At 39.5% G+C, this 19,195-nt stretch overlaps 3 protein-coding genes across 5 annotated transcripts; 1 reads left to right on the top strand and 2 right to left on the bottom strand.

The window, feature by feature from the left end:
• Window positions 1–1,770: 1,770 nt before the first annotated feature.
• On the bottom strand, window positions 1,771–12,205 carry dusp22a (dual specificity phosphatase 22a; the record flags this gene model as incomplete). Of its 2 annotated transcripts, XM_079284188.1 has the most annotated exons (7): window positions 1,771–3,121; window positions 5,681–5,852; window positions 6,095–6,169; window positions 9,300–9,349; window positions 10,149–10,231; window positions 10,974–11,007; window positions 11,987–12,205. In XM_079284188.1, 7 exons carry the CDS (start codon window positions 12,005–12,007, stop codon window positions 2,930–2,932), a joined length of 627 nt encoding a protein of 208 aa, XP_079140314.1. In that variant the 3' UTR covers window positions 1,771–2,929. The 2 variants fall into 2 exon arrangements, with proteins under 2 accessions (XP_079140314.1, XP_079140313.1); XM_079284187.1 differs by lacking the exon at window positions 11,987–12,205 and having other exon boundaries at window positions 10,974–11,031.
• A 796-nt stretch (window positions 12,206–13,001) lies between these two features.
• Window positions 13,002–15,606, bottom strand: cox4i1 (cytochrome c oxidase subunit 4I1). Of its 2 annotated transcripts, none has more exons than XM_079284166.1 (5): window positions 15,530–15,606; window positions 14,688–14,764; window positions 13,896–14,060; window positions 13,586–13,717; window positions 13,002–13,402 (listed from the first exon to the last, which is right to left on the bottom strand). In XM_079284166.1, exons 2-5 carry the CDS (start codon window positions 14,761–14,763, stop codon window positions 13,266–13,268), a joined length of 510 nt encoding a protein of 169 aa, XP_079140292.1. In that variant the 5' UTR covers window position 14,764; window positions 15,530–15,606; the 3' UTR covers window positions 13,002–13,265. The 2 variants fall into 2 exon arrangements, with proteins under 2 accessions (XP_079140292.1, XP_079140293.1); XM_079284167.1 differs by lacking the exon at window positions 15,530–15,606 and adding an exon at window positions 15,321–15,444.
• Window positions 15,607–15,691: 85 nt separating this feature from the next.
• On the top strand, window positions 15,692–18,945 carry emc8 (ER membrane protein complex subunit 8). Its single transcript, XM_079295674.1, has 5 exons — window positions 15,692–16,175; window positions 16,552–16,628; window positions 16,729–16,798; window positions 17,466–17,560; window positions 17,719–18,945. Exons 1-5 carry the CDS (start codon window positions 15,963–15,965, stop codon window positions 17,876–17,878), a joined length of 615 nt encoding a protein of 204 aa, XP_079151800.1. The 5' UTR covers window positions 15,692–15,962; the 3' UTR covers window positions 17,879–18,945.
• Window positions 18,946–19,195: the final 250 nt, after the last annotated feature.

The raw sequence follows: 19,195 nt of genomic DNA, 5'->3' as shown, positions 1-19,195 counted from the left end.
TTCAGCCTCTCACATGCCAATCGAGTTTATTGTTCTCCGTGTTATGAATGAGATCACTGGGACATGATTTGACAACGCTGCATCACGCTGACCAATGAGTGCGCTGAAGCTTCAGTAGACCTCCCCATTCCGGAAGAGTTTTTTCTCCTAACTGCGGGCATTTACAAGAAATGGCCTGACAGAATCGAAGGTTGTAAAGCTGCTGCCCACGCGAATAGTTCCGCAGATGCGGGGCGCTGAATAAACCCGGAGAGTCACAAGTTACCCTGTGCTGTGGGGGATTTCTGCGGTCTAACTCAAGGTGATGTGTCCCGCTGACACCCACTCAGTAGGTTACTGCTGAGAAACATAGATCAGGTACACTATCTATACAGATCTGCATGCTGGTTCAGTAGGTTGATGGCAGATGTCATAGGAGACAACCTTGTCTATTAATTATGATGGTGGAATAGTAATTAGGAAAATGTTGTTCTGAATAATATCCGTGCTTGTGATCAGAAGGATTCACACTGGGCTAAAAAATCCGGCTCATGGGTCAAACGCCAATCCAGTAATGATAATACATCATATAAATGATGGTTTCTTTTAACAGAGCAAGTTACCATTTAATAATGTCTATCCTCCATAAAGTCATATCATCCCTGTAATATTATTTTGGGACTGAGCAACTACATCAGTCAATTCATTGATTATTTGATTGACAGAAAATACATTCAATATATTTTGTCATTTTAAAGCAGACATTCCCATATTTCAGCTTCTCAGTTTTGAGGGTTTTCGGTTTCTCTTCGTCTTATGTGACAGTGAATCAATCATTTTGGAGTTTTAGGCGATTAATTGGACACAACAAGTGATTTGAAGACATTAGCTCAGGTTCTAGTTTTCCACAGGTATTTTTCCCCTGACCACGACACCTGACCATATACACATAGTAAAGCCTAATCACAATTCATCTTTTCAGCCATGAAAGGTCTGTTAGCACATATGGTTAGTGGGAATATTCTACAAATACATTTCAATTTAACTTCATTACAATTTGTAAGCCAAAAACACTAACGTGATGTGAATACAACCCCACTGGCCTCCCCCACAGAAATGAATTCCATGGAAACAAGTGACTATGTATCCCTTTTTCTGAGAGCATGTTGATGTTCTTCAGAAAGTGAAAACGTTGACGATGCATTTCTGACAAGTTTCAGTAGACTTGATGTCTCAGCACCAACGAGAGAATGAAAATATGAATTGTGTTGTTGATTTAGGCATGTTCACAGTCCAATAATGTGAGCCATTCAAAGTCACTGTATAGTAGTAATGTTATCTGGTGGCAGATTATATCGCTCACCACTTGAGTAATACAGCTGCTGAGCAATACCATCCACTAATTGTACCTTCTTAATTATCAGGTAATCCATAATAACTCTTTCATTACATATGGTTTTGATTTCACTTTTACTGGTTGATCTGTTCCTGTGAAGTCTTCTTATATTGTGTATAAAATGTAGAATTATATATTTCATTGACAATTAGATAAAATGCTTTGTTGTAATTTCTGTTGTGTAATTAACTCATTTTTTTAATTAAAAGACAAACTCACGGTGTTTAATGAAGCATTTCTTTTGTTTATCGTTGATAGTTCTTGTCTGGTAGTAAAACATGTACAACACAGGTTTTGTTTCACGAACCTGCACAACATGGGTTAGTATAAAGCAGCTTTAGCAGGGGATCTGCCGACTACAACCCAGGAACCTCTCAAATCGTCAACGTGGACCGACATTCAAGAAAAGCTATTCTGCTTTCTCCTTTTTTGTCAAGCAGCTTATCTAGACGTGAGCTGTGAAATACAATAACACGTAGTAATCTTTTCTGCCCAGAATTACCTTTACTCATACACAGACACATACCATAGTGATGATAGCACAGATTTATTAGCATTTCCACTTCATTTTATTATAAAACACAAACAAAAAACACCATAAATACAGTTAAAAGAATTGGCTATCGCCATTCATCTAGAACACCCATAACGTATAAATCAGCTTTGTCACAATAAAAAGATAAATCAGAGATTCAGTAAAATCAGGAAGACTTTCGCATTATAGTTATATATGTACATACGTAATTGTGGTTTAATTCAGCAACGCTTTATGTAGCTTCCCATCTCAACCTGCTATGTATTATTTAAAGGAACATTTTACCAATTTGGAAACTTACTCCAGATGTTACTCCTAGTTGCATGAAGCGGTAAGCGTATTTGTGAACAACACCATGACCATTATTTGTTTACTGTGTGTTTTACTGGTAATTGCAAAGCCAATAGTGTTTACACATATGACAGGCAAGCAGTAGCGCTTGCTTTCCGTAGGATGCACATAACAAATTGTATGCTGTCAGCCCGGCAATTATATGCCAACTTCCCCAGCTTCAGTGTTGATCAAAGAGTGTACCATTAAGAGCCTGGACAGGTCACAAGCTGGTACATGTCAGAATAACTGCTTAGAATAATTGGCAGATTAAGTGTTCCTTTATGGCAACATAATCAGTCACTTATTTAAGGCTACCAAGCTGGACAATGTAAAGAGTCCACATGGGAGTGTAGTTCATTCATCATGGCTAAGGTGCTGAAGTATTTAGAGTAAGGCGTCTGAGAGCACCGATACCCCGATTGTGGCTGTACTCAGTTAAATGAGCAAGAAAGTAGGTAGTTGATAAGAGTCTGTGGCCCAATTCTAAAACAACCTCCATAGATTAAAATGATTTGACAGCTGTAATTAAAGTATGAAAGATATTTCATCTTATGCTTTCAGAGTTGTACAAAGGCCTTAAAGTTGGATACAACTTGGGGTTGATTTGGAATCGAGTACAGAATGATAGGTACTGCCATTTACAGACAGCCTTGGGCAGGACTTTAGCATGATCAGGGGCCCATGTTTCAGCTGCTGCTTTCAGGATCAGCAGGGTCTGACAGCCGAGCAGAGACGCCTACATCCTGATTCGCCCGGCGTCGGTCTGCTCCTCTGCGCTGGCTCTCCTGTTGCTCTGTGTACTGGCTCAGCAGGGCACCCACCTGCTCCTGGTCATTAAATGGACTCGGCTGGAAACTGGAGTGTAACCATGTTCGGTACTGGGGACAAGAGGACAGACAAAAACAGACATTATTTAACATCTTACTGACTATACATTTCACGCAAACATGTAATGGCTTTGACAGGCAACATTTTATTTAGTTCACAGCTATAAATCTACAAAAAACAAAAATGTCAATGGAGACATTTGAAATGTGGTACCACACACAGACCGTGCAGTGTCTTTAAACAGAATTTGCATACTATATATTCTGTGTACGATGTGATCTGTGCTTGATGTCTTGGGTCTGTTTGTCATGAAGCCACATAACTTTGCTGTCATAAGTCTTGAATTAACTTGATCACATTGGATCTGACTTGTTTTCTAAATACGTTTTCATTTTATAAAAAGGGTCCAAAAATACAACTGTGAGTACAAAGATGATTGAATAGTTTGAACTGAACTTTACAATATAAAATGTGTCATGAAATAATAATCCATATACTCAGTTTCTTCTTAGTAGGAGGTGATGAATCAAAACTTGACAGATGGGAGGACAGACGGTTACACTTTTCTTTAAAAAGAGTTACGTTACTGTATTTCTCTCGTCTTGAAAATCCATGGAACATTGACAGACCAGACAAATTACAATTACAAACATGGCTAATATTTATGAGTACACACTCAGTCCAGAAGCTTCAATACGTTACATGAAATGCTAAAAATCAATGAACTGACATGTGGAGCTACTCCATGCGGACTCTGAATCTCAAGTCTACCAGATCAGCAACACCGGCAACACATGGGCCCTGTGTGTCAGTGCACTCCGTTATAAACCCTCTTTAGTCTCAGTTGGTCCCTCTCTCCTGCCTGAGATTATAGTTTGTTTCTACACAATACAACATTGCACGCACACTTTCCACTCATGCACTGCTGAAATTACTGACTTCACACGCCACTGTTGCTTTACGCTTGCCTTTTATGTTGCCTTTAAGTTAATAAATAATTTGACAACACTATGAGCAGAATGTTTGTGTAAAGGGAGTTATTCATAAATATTACATACGACATACAGAATACAATGCAGTTAAATACATGTTCCTTCCCACCTTCAAGCCAAAGGAGTACAGCACTGACTCATAAACATCAAGAAATGCATCATCAAAGGCACAGTATAAAGATAAGATCAGCAGACTGATATCAAGTGCAAACTGTCATTGTGTCATCTTTAAAAAGAAAATGCATCTTATTCGGAACTGCAAAGTGCTTTCAAGTCTTCTGCATGACTAACACTTTGATAGATATAAAGTTTGATGTCAAATGTGTCAAAATCAAAAGGGGATGGCATCACAGTCAGGTAACACTCCCACAAAGTGAGATTTGTTCTGTTAGAGCTCAAATCATAACCTTGAAGTTGAGATTAAAGGTGGATTTGAGGCCGATAGTTAACTGTGGGGAGGCTCAGGTTCAGACGGATTACTTCAGAACAAAGACACTTGGAAGGGAACAAATCTTTTTGGTCCTTTTAAAAACAACTAAACATGTACAGTCCATTATAATATCTTGAATATAAGCAGCCAACAATAGTCATTATCAGTCTTTTAGCTCTTTATAAATGTTATTCTCTGGCCTTCTTTCCCAATTTGAATAATTTTGGGAGACTTTTTTCACACCCCATTCTGGACTATTACAGTATGTTTTTAGACCACAAAGTTGACACTTTTTTTCCCTTTCATTGAACCGGCAAGAAGACAGTTATGGGATGTGAACTTCAGTGCATTTCACAGGTTTTACTGCTGCATTAGTGACTAAACTACACTGTTGTCTTCAGGATTCCTCACTTTCTATCTGAGGATTCACAGATGTGGGAACGCACAAAAAAAGCAAGACCGTTTCCCTTTAAATCCTCGAAATCAGTGCAAAATCTACAAACAATGAGCGTTTTTTCAGTCATGTTATGTTGCAAGATGCTGACAGTAACACTGCACACGTGATGAGCAGTACAAAGCCAATGCAATCCGAGCAAACCCCCTGCAGTTCCCCTTCTCTACTCAGCAGCTGCGTCAGTGCCACTGTAATGGGATCACAGTGTTTGAATAATATTTGAACACAGCGTCCTAGTTTTCCGATGACTTGAAGCCATTGTGGTCTTGAACCAGTATTTTCAATGAAAGCATATTGCATGTATTCTATGGTACGTTGTTCAGCATGTTGTCTGCATGGGAAAAAAATGCTCCAACTCAGATTGGAAATGAAACCAAGTTTGAACTGATATTTCCTATAAGTGGCCTTCCTTAAAGTGAAAGTAGACAACTATGACCACTGTAGGGCAGGACGTTGTCCCCAATAGTGTGAGATCATGGAAATAAAAGAAGTCCACTGAGCTTCACAGAGCTGTGGAGGTTAAATTCCTAATATCAGACAAGTGAGAAGTCACATTTACAGAATGCTAATATATCGTACAGCTAGAGCTAGAACTATGCTTGTGAGGAAAACATTATAAAATGTGGAATATTTAGTCAAAAATCTTGAAGACTGCAATTTAAAATCCCTTTGACTTTCGGCTGCAAACTGTAAAAGGGGGCTGGATACTCTCTGTGGGTATCTGTGCGTTTACCTCCGAGAGTTGTGCCGTCTGGTACTCCTGCAGCTGCTGCTGGAAGCCATAGTTTGGGCCGACAAAGGAGCGAACAGCCTTGACTGCAGACAGACACTCATCCCAGCTGTAGTGGGTGACAGTCATCAGGTAGGCCACCACCATGGTAGTGCTGCGGGACACACCTGCGAGGCTGCAGCAAAGCAAAGCACACAGCTTGTTGTCATAAGGCAACTTCATGTTTAGCACCTTATTTCTTTCTGATCAGAGGTAAATAACAGAACGGGTACTGAGCAGTTTTTTTTTTTTTAAATCTCAGGGTTGTTTTTGGTTCCGTCCTTTAAAGGCTTACTACAAGCCTACATCCACAATGAACACGGCATGTCTTGACAACCCAGAGGCCAGGAAGAGGCAGATCTAAACAGAAAAGCTTACCAGTGAACGAGACAACATCCACCATTCAGGCGACATTCATGGATGAAGCTGATGCATTCTTTAAAATGCTGTAATCTGGAGAGAGAGAGGACAACAAAGGAACTTTTATACAGCACATTTGTTTCTGCGCTTAGCAGTACAAAATAAAGAAATGAATGTTTTGAAAAAATAGCATTTGAACTATTGCTCATTAAATCAGGAAAGTGGCTTGTTTTTGCTAAGGTGGAGTGATGTTGTAAAGCTAAAATAGACTCCACAGTAAAGGATATGAGAAAGCACACCTTGAACTGAAACTCCTGTGTTGAGGCCCAGACTTTGTGTTTCAAATAAGTTGCTGAAATTACGATAACCTGATGCTGTTCTGATTTTGACTGTGGAAACTGCAGGTCCTAGAATAGGTCAGTTAGTTTTGATAGGTTTTTGTTACAATGTCGAGGAGTCTGGATTTATCTTTAACTACTCCAATTTGTCATGTGAGAAAAAGGTCAGGTCTGCTCAAACTGAAAATCTGTGGTAGACCAAAGCTCAGACAGCAGGGACAGACAAGGGAAGTAACTGTCCTGGTTTCTGTCTATCTGCAAAATAACATCAGGCTCCAACATTCATTCATTCATTCTCTGTCTACAAAAGTAAATCAGAAACACAGAAATGAACCTCCTGCCTTATGGTGGAACGCTCATGTTGAAATGCTTCTGTCCTCCAAACTAAAAACGTATTACTCATACTGAGGTTGTGTCAAACACACTCGTAAGACGCTTCTCAAATATGCAAGCCAATAAAAAGCACAAAAACACAATTCAAATTCTATTGTTCCCAAACCCCAAAAACACAAGCAAAAATGAGCGCATTGCTTAAGATCACAGAAATCCTGAGAATTGTAGGCTTTTTGAAATATAAATGAACATCAAGCAGCACACTGGGGTGCAACTGCTCCTCAAATATCCTACTTGTTCACTGTCAGGAAGCACTGATGTTGTTTTGCATTATCAAGAAGTGCATGGCTGATAGCACTGTCTCCTGAGAGCAGATGCTGGTTACTCAATAGCAGACAGAGTAACAGACTGGGGCGAAAATAGATCGACTGCCACTATACCGGTACTTTTTTTCCCTCCTTCCTGAGATCCAAACTCCTCTTCAAAAGATGTCTCCTAAGCACTTAGTTCTGTCTTCCTAGCACAGAGCTTTCCGGCTGTCTTGTTGAATATGCAGAACATTTGAGGTTTTAACCAGTTGAAGATAGAGAATAATACTGAAACAAACTGTTGAACTAATGTCAATTCCTAATGAAAACATAGCTGGTGCAATTCTATGGCATGTTGATGTTTTATCCAATCGAATTATCGATACGCAAAATAAATCCTGTTGAACACAACACAAAACAAAGGCATAATCTTAGTTATAAACCAAGTACAGCATGGTGGACATGCAGACTCCTTGCACAAATGCATGTCTCATTTTGAAAATGTTTGATGCAAATGAGTTTACACCTTCATGGTCAGTGCACACTGTGCATTAAAACCATAGCAGGCTTGTCATGAGAACGTAAAGAAGGGGAATCCCTGACCCTCCACAATCAGGTGCATGTACACGTCAGCAAATACATCAAATCAACATTTAAGGTAATTAAATATCTTGTATTAATTCAGAAGGAATGACATCACATCACTGCACTGCGTGTCAACTTTACAATAACATTGACAGGCAACTCGTGACCCACTACATCCCTAACTATCATAGAAATGGATATTTCTGAAGCCCTGACCAAGATTTATCGAATACAGTTTTGTGAGAGTTTGTCCTTGCTCTGGTGGGTTGTCATTTTAGTCATCTTCTTTATTTGTCGTTCATAGCGTAAGCGATGTAGCCTATTGAGACAGTAATTGTGATTTAGGGCTATACAAATGAACCTGACTTACTGACATCCATCCCAAAGTACAGACACACAAGCTTTAAGGAAGTTTAAGGTTTTTCAGACAGCTTCCAACTGCTACAGTTGCTCCAAAAAAAAGAGTCAACATGAGAAAAACCGTCCCTGCTGTGGATCTTATAGATGGGAGGGGCAATCAGACCTGGCCACAAAGGCTCCCTGTCTGGCGTGGGAGCACGGGTTGCGTCAGTTGGCCTCACCACTCCCGTCAGTCAGACCAGTGATTGTGACAGAGGGGGTCGAGACCAACAGCCAGATGTCACTCTAGGCTTTCCTTCCTCTGGTGCCTCTGATCTTTGTTTCCTACGTTGTCAGCAGGTTAATTATTCATCTTGCATCAAAATGTCCCCACTTTTTCCTCGTCTTTCTCCCCATTTTAATATGGAGATTTAAATATTGGAGATTTATGCAACACTTTCTGAGATCACGCCTCTTGTCTGTCCAATTAGCCAACTAACCAGTGGAAGGCACCAAAACAGCTGCAACGACAAAATGCCTCACCAGCTCCGACTTCAAAGTGGATCATCAACAGGAGTCGCAAGCCGTTAGACTGCCCTTCGGCATAGGTGCTCAAACTGCAAGACATGATTGACGCTTCTGTTGTGTTCCCTTAGCCAGCGTCAAGTCTTTAATTACTACTGCTAGTGTTGCACGAGGTCAAAAGACCCTACCAAGAAAATAACAAATGCCATGACTAATGCGTTGTGTTAGCAGCCGCTGCAAGGGTGGAGAGACAGCTCATGCCTCTTTCAACACCGAATCTGCGTCCTGATGAACAATGACACATTAAACACACTATTTTCTCTCTATCTCCAATATATATATATATATATATACACATGTGTGTATATATGTATGTATGATGTATTTGTGTGTGTATATATGTATGTATACATATATACACACAAATACATATATACACACATATATTTAGTGCTCTATCTTTAGGAATATTCCATGTTTAATTCTATGTTGCAGGATCTACTTTACTTAATATATCTAAAAGCTCAAGAGATAAGGAGTACAATTCAAAGAACTATCAACATGAATCATGTAATTCAAAAAAAAGAAATCGGTTTTCTAAACTGTAAAAAGTCCCCATACAATATTTCTAACGGTTTGCATTCAGCCGTCACACCCTAGTGCCACAATCTGGAGGGCGATTGTGTTGAAATAATACTGCCTGACTCATCAGCGCTTCCGAAGTTCACACGGAAAATGACTTTAACAATCTGAGGTATGATCTGTGCCCGAGTGTGTGCGTATGTGCTTACTCACAGGTTCTGGCTGGAAGCATCAGCTGCATGAATACAAAGATACGTCATGTCCTGAAAAACATACATGCAGAACAACTGAAACTAAATTGAAGAACATAGGCCATACATACATGTTTGAATATTACCTGTAAATCTTCCCCTACGTTATTATGATATTATTGACTGAAATTACAGCCCAGGTATAGGTTTGCAGGCGAGCATCTGTCACACCTATCTCACGTGAGCCCAATATCTTTTAGGTCTGGAACCCAGAATAATTTATTGTGTAAATGTGTAGCTTAAGGTGGGTCTAGTCCCTCAATAAACTTCTGAACTATTAATGCTTTCGGGGGCTCTAATTAATACGAAGGTAATATGTATTTTAGTAGTTCAAGACCAGCATTAGAAACAGACTGAACACTTGAATTTGTCTGACACCTGGATGTGACATGCTGAACATGGTGTGGGCTGTGCTCAGGCACAATGGATAACAAGGCCCTCTGTAATAAATCACTGCTACAAATATCACACTCAGAAACACAGTGTTGAATAATACATTTAACGCCCAGGAATTAAATACATCACATTTAAGTCATTGCCAAGTAATTACACTACATTAGAGCGGCTAAAGAAACGTCTCATTGTTTCTAAGGTTATTGCCTCCTGTGTGTAAACACACACACAAGTAAGCATGTAAACTGCCCATCTCAGGCACAATACTCGATCGCTCCAACCGTAACTCATCACCGCCCCCAGCTGGCTGACATGATACATCACATTGTTACATGCAAAGTCATACCAAAATCTCAATGTAAAGTTTTCACAAAAAGTACAGATAGTTTGACCCAACCAACATGGATTTTCCACGAACCTCAAACACAGGTTTAGCATTGTTGTACACGGACAGGATGTGGGTGATGCCATTCTTAGAAAGGCTTTCTCTATTTTCTGCATCTGGGACAAAGAGAAAGAGGAATATATTTCACTGGTCATGTTAGTGACTGTTACACCAACAACCAGTTTGATTGTTAACTGCTGCAGAGGCTGGTCTGTTAACTGTTTACTCTCCCGCGACATCATTTGGTACAGTTAGCCCTGTGGTCACTTGTTCCCGTCACTCAAACTAATTTTAGCCACAATGCACAATGTGCCGTCATGTGAGGAGATCATCGCGGCAGCTAAAGTTAGAAACCTGCAAGTGCCACATTAGCTGGGATGGGGTTGTTCGGGGCCAGGGAGGGACACACAGAGGACTGTGCATTGGACATGAGGCACCACCCTTTTCTATCTTAAACTGTCGTTGGTCAACGAGGCCTTTGCATCTCGTTACTCTGAAATATATCTTTGACAGAAGAACTATTTTCAGCAACAACATCTGATGTTTGATAGTTAAAACCTTTCACCATTGTACAGTGAATATGGGCAAAATGCTAAATGTGTTTGTCAAACTGTTTGTCCATATTGTTAATGCTGTGCTGCATTAAAATGTCTACAAAACAAAGCAATATGTTTAAGAATACTAACGGTAAGGTGTTGTGATATTCTACTGTATCCATCCGCCCATCACTCATTCCTCCACGCATTGATGGCCCACAATGGTGGCCTTCTGCCTTTGGTACTGAAAGCCTAACCTGACCCAGCTACGCATGTATCACATTTACAAACATCAAATCAAGTTGCATCATGTTTGTCTTACCTCTTATATTTCCAAGGTAGAGCCCATCGACAACCTGGGAAGCAGCAGTCACAGACATGTTGCATTCAGGTTAGATATTAGAACAGTCTAGCTTCAAAATCTTCACTTGAAAAGGAACAAATGTCCTGGGTTGAGCCAGGTTGGATTTAAGGCTTAGGGCTTAAGGACCAAGTACCAGCAATTCATTCCCTACAGCCATACAAGGCCTGAAGCAACGATGCATGATTATCAGGACAAAGTGATGAGTGTTGCTGTACTTTGGAACTAGTAGCGTGAAGCAGAAGGTGTATGAGGATAATTAAGAGCTGGATTTACACTAATAAAACGTATGGCGGGCCCACTGTGGCAATTATGAATGGAAATACAGATGACCAATTTATCCGCTTGTGCAAAGCAATTTCAAATTTACTCGTTTTTGTTCAACATGCGGTGTTCAAATGTATTCTACCTTTCTATTGCCTAACTAATGCAATGGGCATCAGTGTAATTTGGTAGGTTAAAAAATACCACAGTCATAATTGGGCCGAGAGATAAAATAAAGAATAACAATGTTGCAATAATCTATTGATTTGATCCTCAGAGTAATGTTGCATGAATCCCTCAAAGAGTCAGAGGTCAGCCACAGCAGCCCTGGGTTCGGTATCATCACACAATCATAAGAATGAATCAGAAATCTAGAAAAATAAGAATCCAGATGACCTAATGTCATCAGATCTCAACCCAGAGGATTATTATTTTAAAATATTGGTTGATGTTTGAACATGAATGAAACATTCAAAAGGTTAACTATCTGCCGCACTTACGGCTTCTGCACTCATTATCCAAAAAGCAGTCTCTGGTCTATTTCCATTTATGTCATATCAGTGTGGGAGAGAGGAAAACATGTCACGTGATTGATTGAATGACGACACTAGGGGAGGCACGCAGCTACCAGCTACACTTTGCGGAATTTACCATTAAAAAGCCACAGACAACAATTGAACACCTGTACATGAAACGAAACCAAAGCCTACCTTATTCATTCCATTGCCCATGATGACTCTGACCCAGTGTGCGATGCGCGAACACTGCTACGATATTTTAACATGGACTCTGAATCCAAACCCCGACGCTTGACTGGCTTCAGTCATAAAACTATCTGTGTTTGTCTTCTACTCAACAACATTGTTAAGTCCCACCACCGTCCTTAAAACCACAGACATGTCAATTCAGCTTCAACGCTCTCTGCCCCCAACAACAGTTCCGTCACGCTGCATCATCTTCCGGATTGTTTTTGACGTGAAACGACGGCAGCTGCGGGTTCATCCGGTAAGTGACATCACAGCGTGTGGCCGTGAGCTCAGCGGTACCGTCCCACACCCCTCATGTGTAGACCACCTGGGATCTAGACGTGCAGATTATGAGGAAACCCTGAATCCACCTGGAGACATTATAAAGAAGCTGTATCTTCATAGAATGGACAAAAACGGAATCCCTCTTGCAAACTATACCCACAACCATATACTTTGGCTTTTCAGCGCATGTAATATTGATTTTCATGACAATCACATTGTGGAATTGGCAAAGAACATTTCAATTCGACAATTCATCAGTAATGTCAACAGGAAATGCTGCTGCTGCTAACCTACAGCTCTTTGCGTGTACAAAGGTATGGCGTCTTTTTGGACAATATATTATTCCTAACTGTAAATAATATAGATTCAGCTATACTTTTTTGGGTAACAAAACCAATCTGAAACTTGAAGTGAGGAAATGTCCCACCATCCCCTTGGTAAACGATGCTCTTGGGTATTCATACACTACCCACCAGCTTAGTTTTACAATCACCTAGAGATGACTACACGGTCACATTTATTTTTGTCAAGGTTGAACCAACAGAGAAACAGTTTGTTGTGGAGAGCCCCTGAACATCTACTTTAGGCTATTTTTAAAATTAATTTCTAGTAATATTACATGTTAGAGTAACCGATAAGATTACCAACTAGTAAAGACACGCTGGCATTTAAACATTTTGAAATGATCAAATCATTGAAACATGAAACAGTGATTTAATGTAAAGGCAGTATTTTCACAACAGTCACAGAGTTAACACAATTAAATGGAGAAGTTTTATCAGTTTAACCATTTGTGTTTTTATTTCTATAATACACAATGAACATAAGAGGAAGAGGCCTTCCAAAATGCAGAGACGGAGGTAATGTGAACAATTGATAAATACAGAAATATAGGTATTCTTGTATCTTTGAGTTGGTCTGCCTTTATCTTAAAGTGGGTTATGGTCTTATGGGTCTTTTACTTTTTCCACTGCTTGTTTTCGTAGTCCCACTTGGATGCGTATCCCTCCACTGGGTTCATTTTCATGTCCAATGTCCTCTGCAGCTCCTTCTCTTTCCACTCGGGCGCAAATGTGTGTGGGACGGGTCCATACACTGCAAAGAGACAATATGTGTTAAGTAGTATGCTTAATTAGACTGCATCAAGCAAGTGTAACACAGATAATTGCATTCCACTTTGTTTGAATTGGAAACAAGAGGCCTCACTACATCAAATCTTGAACAGTTTTGCAGACACATAATTATAAATCTTGCCATTACACTTGTTGGCAGACATACCATACTTTCTCTGCCAGAGCACAACCAGGCCAGTGAAGCCAACTAGGAAAAACATCCCTCCAACCACAGATTTCCACTCTTGCGATCCCTGGGTCATCTCAGCAAAGCTCTGTTTGAAGCTGATGCGGTACACTAAACATTGGAAACACAAAATCTAGATAGTTACAATTGTAATAGATGAAAAATGACTTTACCATTAACACATCACTAAATTAATAGGACATCTGACAACAACAAAATCAGTTTGACCAATAATTATGAACATTGGAGCATTTAAAAAAAAATAATAATAAAAAATAAAAAAACATACATCCAATCTTCTCCTCATCAGAGAGTCCAGCCCAGGCGCCCTTCTCCTTCTCTTTCAGGGACGCCTGCTCTGGACTCAGGGTTTGCACATAGCAGACATCTGGGAGGGGATTCTCCCGCCTGTCAAAGTAGGCAGGGAGAGTGTAGTTCTCTACCTTAGCAACACCTGCAGGAGATGACAAAGAATGCCGTAACAAATAAGTTTCACTATCACATAATTCCCTAAAGCATGCCATCCTTTTCTGACATCTGTGTATAATTATTACTGTTTTGTTTTAGAAAGTATGCTGATAAAAACACTCAGCTGTACACTGGCACATATTCTTGGCTTGGATCCAACTTAAGCAAAGTGACAGATGTACATAGCTAGCTACGGTGTCAGTTTGTTAAGAGATTGGAGGAGAGTAGAGGTGTCTTCTTACGTGACTGAAGCACATTACAGAATGGAAATGTGTTGGGACTAACAGAAAAAGTGATCTTTGTGTAAATAAAGTAACATGAACACTTAATCATTTTTGGGGGGGAAAACATTTTCATTGAATTCTAGCCCCACTATAAACTAATTTGTTGAGGGTTTTTGCTTTACTTTAAAACATACACCAAAAGCAGGAGGTTAACTGTCATTATGGAAAGGTCACGAGGTATTTATTTTAAATTCACGCTTTTTGGTTCTGTGGTACAAAGGTAATCATTGATGTAGGAGTTTTAAATCATAAAAAGCAATGATTATATGAGGCACAAACTCTATAGTTATCCCATCGCCAAAAATAGAGTCAGTTTGAGTCGCTCTTACCATGTTCTCCACGAACACAGACAGACGTGGAAATGGCACGTTTGCCAACAAGGCGAAGGGCTCTGGTGGCTAGCATTCTGTGGAAAAGGTGATATGAAAGATATTAGCAAACTTAAATATATTCAAACTTTATCATGTTTCTTCTGGTGACCACATATATAAAATATTAAGATACATTGATAAACGTATGCTAAGATCACATAGCCGGTGTTGGATATTTAAGAACAGTTAAGTTTGCAAATCTATAATATAATATGATTCCTGCATTTGACAGATGTTTTACATACAGTCACATTAAGTCACGTCGAAGGCATTAAACAAACTATATCTTTGCACGTGCGTTAGGTTAAATTCATAGACTGTATATAGGTTAGATTGCGTTGTTGTTGTTCCCAACCAAAGGTCTTCCGTTAGTTATAAAGCAAAGCTAATGTTAGCGTTAGCTGCACACACAAGGTCATACCGCCCAAATAAAACAATCACTGAAATACAAGGTTCTATGAGCCAGTACTGTATAATTCACACAATACTTTCACATTTGCTTCGTTTGTATTCATATGAGCGCATGACAGACACTGTAACACCAAACTATCTGCCTTCACAAATCTGATGCTACAAGCTAACTAAAGCTACCCGGTAGATTAGCCCGTCCTCGCTTCCGTCCAATCTGACAAAGTCACTCGTGAACAACTGATTATTTCGGTTGAAATTGTCACTTAACGTTGGGCCATTACTTCCCGTTAAATATGTACAATGTCACAATGTGTGTTAGTTATAAAGTGTGATGCAATTCTACACGGTTAGAAGAAGGCTATTGCTGTAAAAAAAAAAAAAAATACAACCTCCTGTCTCTTCCTTGCACCCGAACACCGACGCTCTTAAAGGAAGTTTGATCGTGACCGGAAATACGTAAATCGTGTTACGAGGAGTCGAACAGACCGGATGGATGATGCTTTGCGATCTGATTTTACGGCATGTCCATTTTCATTTACGGCACCACCGGTGCTGCAGGAACGAGAGGAAGGTGGACGCAATATTTGCTTAGATTTCGTAACACCGGATTGAATCTTGCGTAGAAAAGACTATTGTCATTTTAGATAATTGTAACGCTTACATGTCCGTGTCAGTCAGGTGACTGCTTAGGTAGATATCTACTTTTCTGTTGGCATAACGTTAGCTAACCGTAGCAGAGAGCAGTCCCGTCTCATCGTGTAGCCACTCAACTTCTTAGGAGCTATTTTTCTTTTCACCGATTCCGCCGATTTTCTCATCAACATGCCTATTCAGCTGACTAGTCAGGCTTACTGTAAAATGGTTTTACATGCTGGGAAGTACTCTCACTGCGCCGTGAATGGATTGTTGGTGGCAGAGAAGACGAAGGAGAAAAAGAAAGACAGCCACGGTGAACCCATCTTGTGTGTGGACTGTGTGCCTCTGTTTCACGGTACTCTCGCTCTGGCACCAATGCTAGAAGTAGCTTTAACACTGGTAAGTAGCCGTAAAGTAAAAAAACAAACAATGCCACGTTTATTGGATACACAAGTGCTGCAAAACTAAATGTACTGATTTTGTTATCGTTAAATCGTTTATAGTGGTTATTTGGTAGGCTGAAGTTAGTGGTGCGCTAAATGGCACTGCCTTACTAACAGGTGGTTTCAATATCGTGCGCCCCTTGTTCCCCACTAACTATTACAATCACCTTGCAGTTTACCGAAATAGCACCACTAACTACTCTATAAACATTAAGTTTATTGCATGGCCGTTTTAGAAAGAGTTCCTTGTAGCTTTGTGTCCCAAATAAAGTGGACATTTTTCTGTTGTTGGTCTGACCTATGCTGTCCTGTTCTTTCACGTTTCATCTCAGATTGATACTTGGTGTAAAGAAAATAATTACGTCATTGCTGGATATTATCAAGCCAATGAACGCTCACAGGATTCAAGGTACAGACGATACAAAATGGACACAAACACCCTGCTGTTCCAAGAAAACAACTAGTAATAAACCATGCCCCAAACTACTTTTGGTCCTCTTCTCTTGCAGACCAAACCAAGTTGCAGAAAAAGTGGCTGCCAGGATTTCTGAGAACTTTAGCGAAGCAGCAATTGTTATGGTAACAGTAAATGATTTAGACCGGTGTCAATGAATTATATGTTTTGATCCACTTACTGGAAGTTATGCAAATGCTTTACTGCTGACTCTGATTTTGCTCTTTTAGTTTAACAAATGTGTTCATCCTACCTTTAGTTCAGTATGTAGACATGTATTTGCAGTCTGACAATCTGAAATAGGTTAATTTGTCACATCAAGCATTTAGCTCCATAATCTGGTATTTGTTATGTAGCTGCAGACCATTTCTAAGTAGGTTGCTGTTAATCAGCTTTCTCAAGTTTGGGATGTTGACTCCTCCCACTAGCTCCTACATGCACTGACCCAGCAGCCCGTCTGTGCTCTTTAACTATCATCATTCAATGTTGGTGTTATATTAATGAAAAGCAACAATATGTTCACAGACTGCTTGCATACATAAAGTAAGTTTCTGTTAACATATTTTTTGAATAATGTACAGATTAAATGAATGCACTTGACTGCCTGGAAGATGTTAGAAAAAACACAATCTAAAATGCTGTATTTTATTGTAATGGTGAGCATTGTAAAGTATACATAATTGGTAGTCAGTTCCCTAAAACATGTCAGACACTGGTGTGGTTGTGTAAAGCTATACATAACAGGTCTGTATGCTACTAAATCTCTTGTGATTTCTTTGTTTTATCTCTCAGGTGGACAACAGTAGATTAACAATGAGCTGTTTTGAGCCCATCGTGCACATCTATGACCATCATGAAAGCAAGTGGAAAGGCAGAGAAGTAACCTTGTAAGTTGTCTTTGTTCTAGAGACTGCGTTATATGTGCAACCTCAACCACAGCTTCTGGCATACAACCTCTCTGTTCTCTTAACGAGTAGAATAATGTGCATTGTCTAGATAATGTTTTAGGTGTTTAATCCCAAAATGATGTTTTTTTGCCTTCCAGTGACTGTTTTGAGGACTGGAGCGAAGCACAGAAGATCACATCTGCTCTGTTAGAGGGCCGGTCCTACGAGAACTTGATTGACTTTGACAATCACCTGGATGATCTGAGGAATGACTGGACCAACCCTGTGATCAACAAGTCCGTCCTGGATCTGTGCTAAGCCAGTCAGTCCGAAGTACCCTGCACATAGATAAATGTTTCTGCCGTTTCAGCATGCATGATGCTACTTATCGTGTAGCACAGGAGTACGAAAATGCTGAACGCATGATCTTTGTTCCATGTAAAGCCACTCCTACTGAGAGGAACCTGCGGAGCACTGACCGGTTAGGCCCAAAATCTCTCAAGCGCAAGAGCCATATGTGCTCTGTTGGCATGTGTCCACCTTTACAAGGTGATGCTGAGGTGATGAAGGCAATTATGTGATTTAAATGCAACTTTGATGTGTTTTTTTTTTTCCTACAATGGTTTGTGTTTATTCATTGTTGTGTGCAAAAAAACTTAAATTCTAGAGTATATCTATTTTTTCCTCCTTTTAATATTACAGCCAGTAGCCATACAGAGAGCATAAAATGTAAGGAGATGATTGTACGCCTGAGATATGATATATAGATACACATTCTCAATTATAGGTGTAGTTTGTGTTAAGCCCAGTTTATTTATTAACAAGATAAGAATATAGATGAACCGGGGAGGCAGTAATCATAAAAATGTTTTGTCTGATATTATCTTTGTCTTATCTAAAGATATGACTTTTAAATTATTGATGATTATGCAAACATGTCTATGATGGATGTCTCCTGTTGTTGTTCCTGGTACACTTCAGAATGCCATTCTTCTGATGACACACATGTTGGCGTATTGACTTTTGATTGTTCCTCTGGAACATTTGTTCAGAAATACGGTACGTCAAATCAGATCGAAGGAATCTGTGAATTTTGTTTTGTGTTCTATCTGTTTTAAGAGGTAGAGAATAGTTTGTATTTATACTTCATTGACTGCTCTAAATCCTACTATTTAATATGTAACGTTAACACATCTCAATACTTGATGTAGATACAGAACTACCTTTGTACTTCAAATTAGAATTAATCAGTAAGAGCTATTAAATAACGCTGTGGATGTCACGTTTTTTACATACATTTTATAAACTGAATGCAATGAAATCCCCTTTGGAACCAAGTCTTTGTCAGACTCATGTCATTTAGTAAATTATGTTACTAGGTGATACTCTGTATTTATTTGCCTTTGACACTTGAAAAGGTTGATTTACTGACTGCTTCAGGATTTGGTTTAATTTCTAGTCTGCATGTCTTTCCGGTTTAAAAACTCACCCATTGTAGGTGACTGCTACCCATTGTACAAAATATGTGTAACACAGGCAAACGTATGAATAATTTACTCTTACAGATGTTATTCACCAAAAAAGTCAGGTCAATTTTCTTAAGTCAGATTGAAGCTAAAGTTCAAGATCTATTTG

This window comes from Melanostigma gelatinosum, assembly GCF_949748355.1.
Source record: "Melanostigma gelatinosum genome assembly, chromosome: 2".
NCBI lineage: Eukaryota > Metazoa > Chordata > Actinopteri > Perciformes > Zoarcidae > Melanostigma > Melanostigma gelatinosum.
This window is presented reverse-complemented; position numbering and strand designations above follow the sequence as displayed.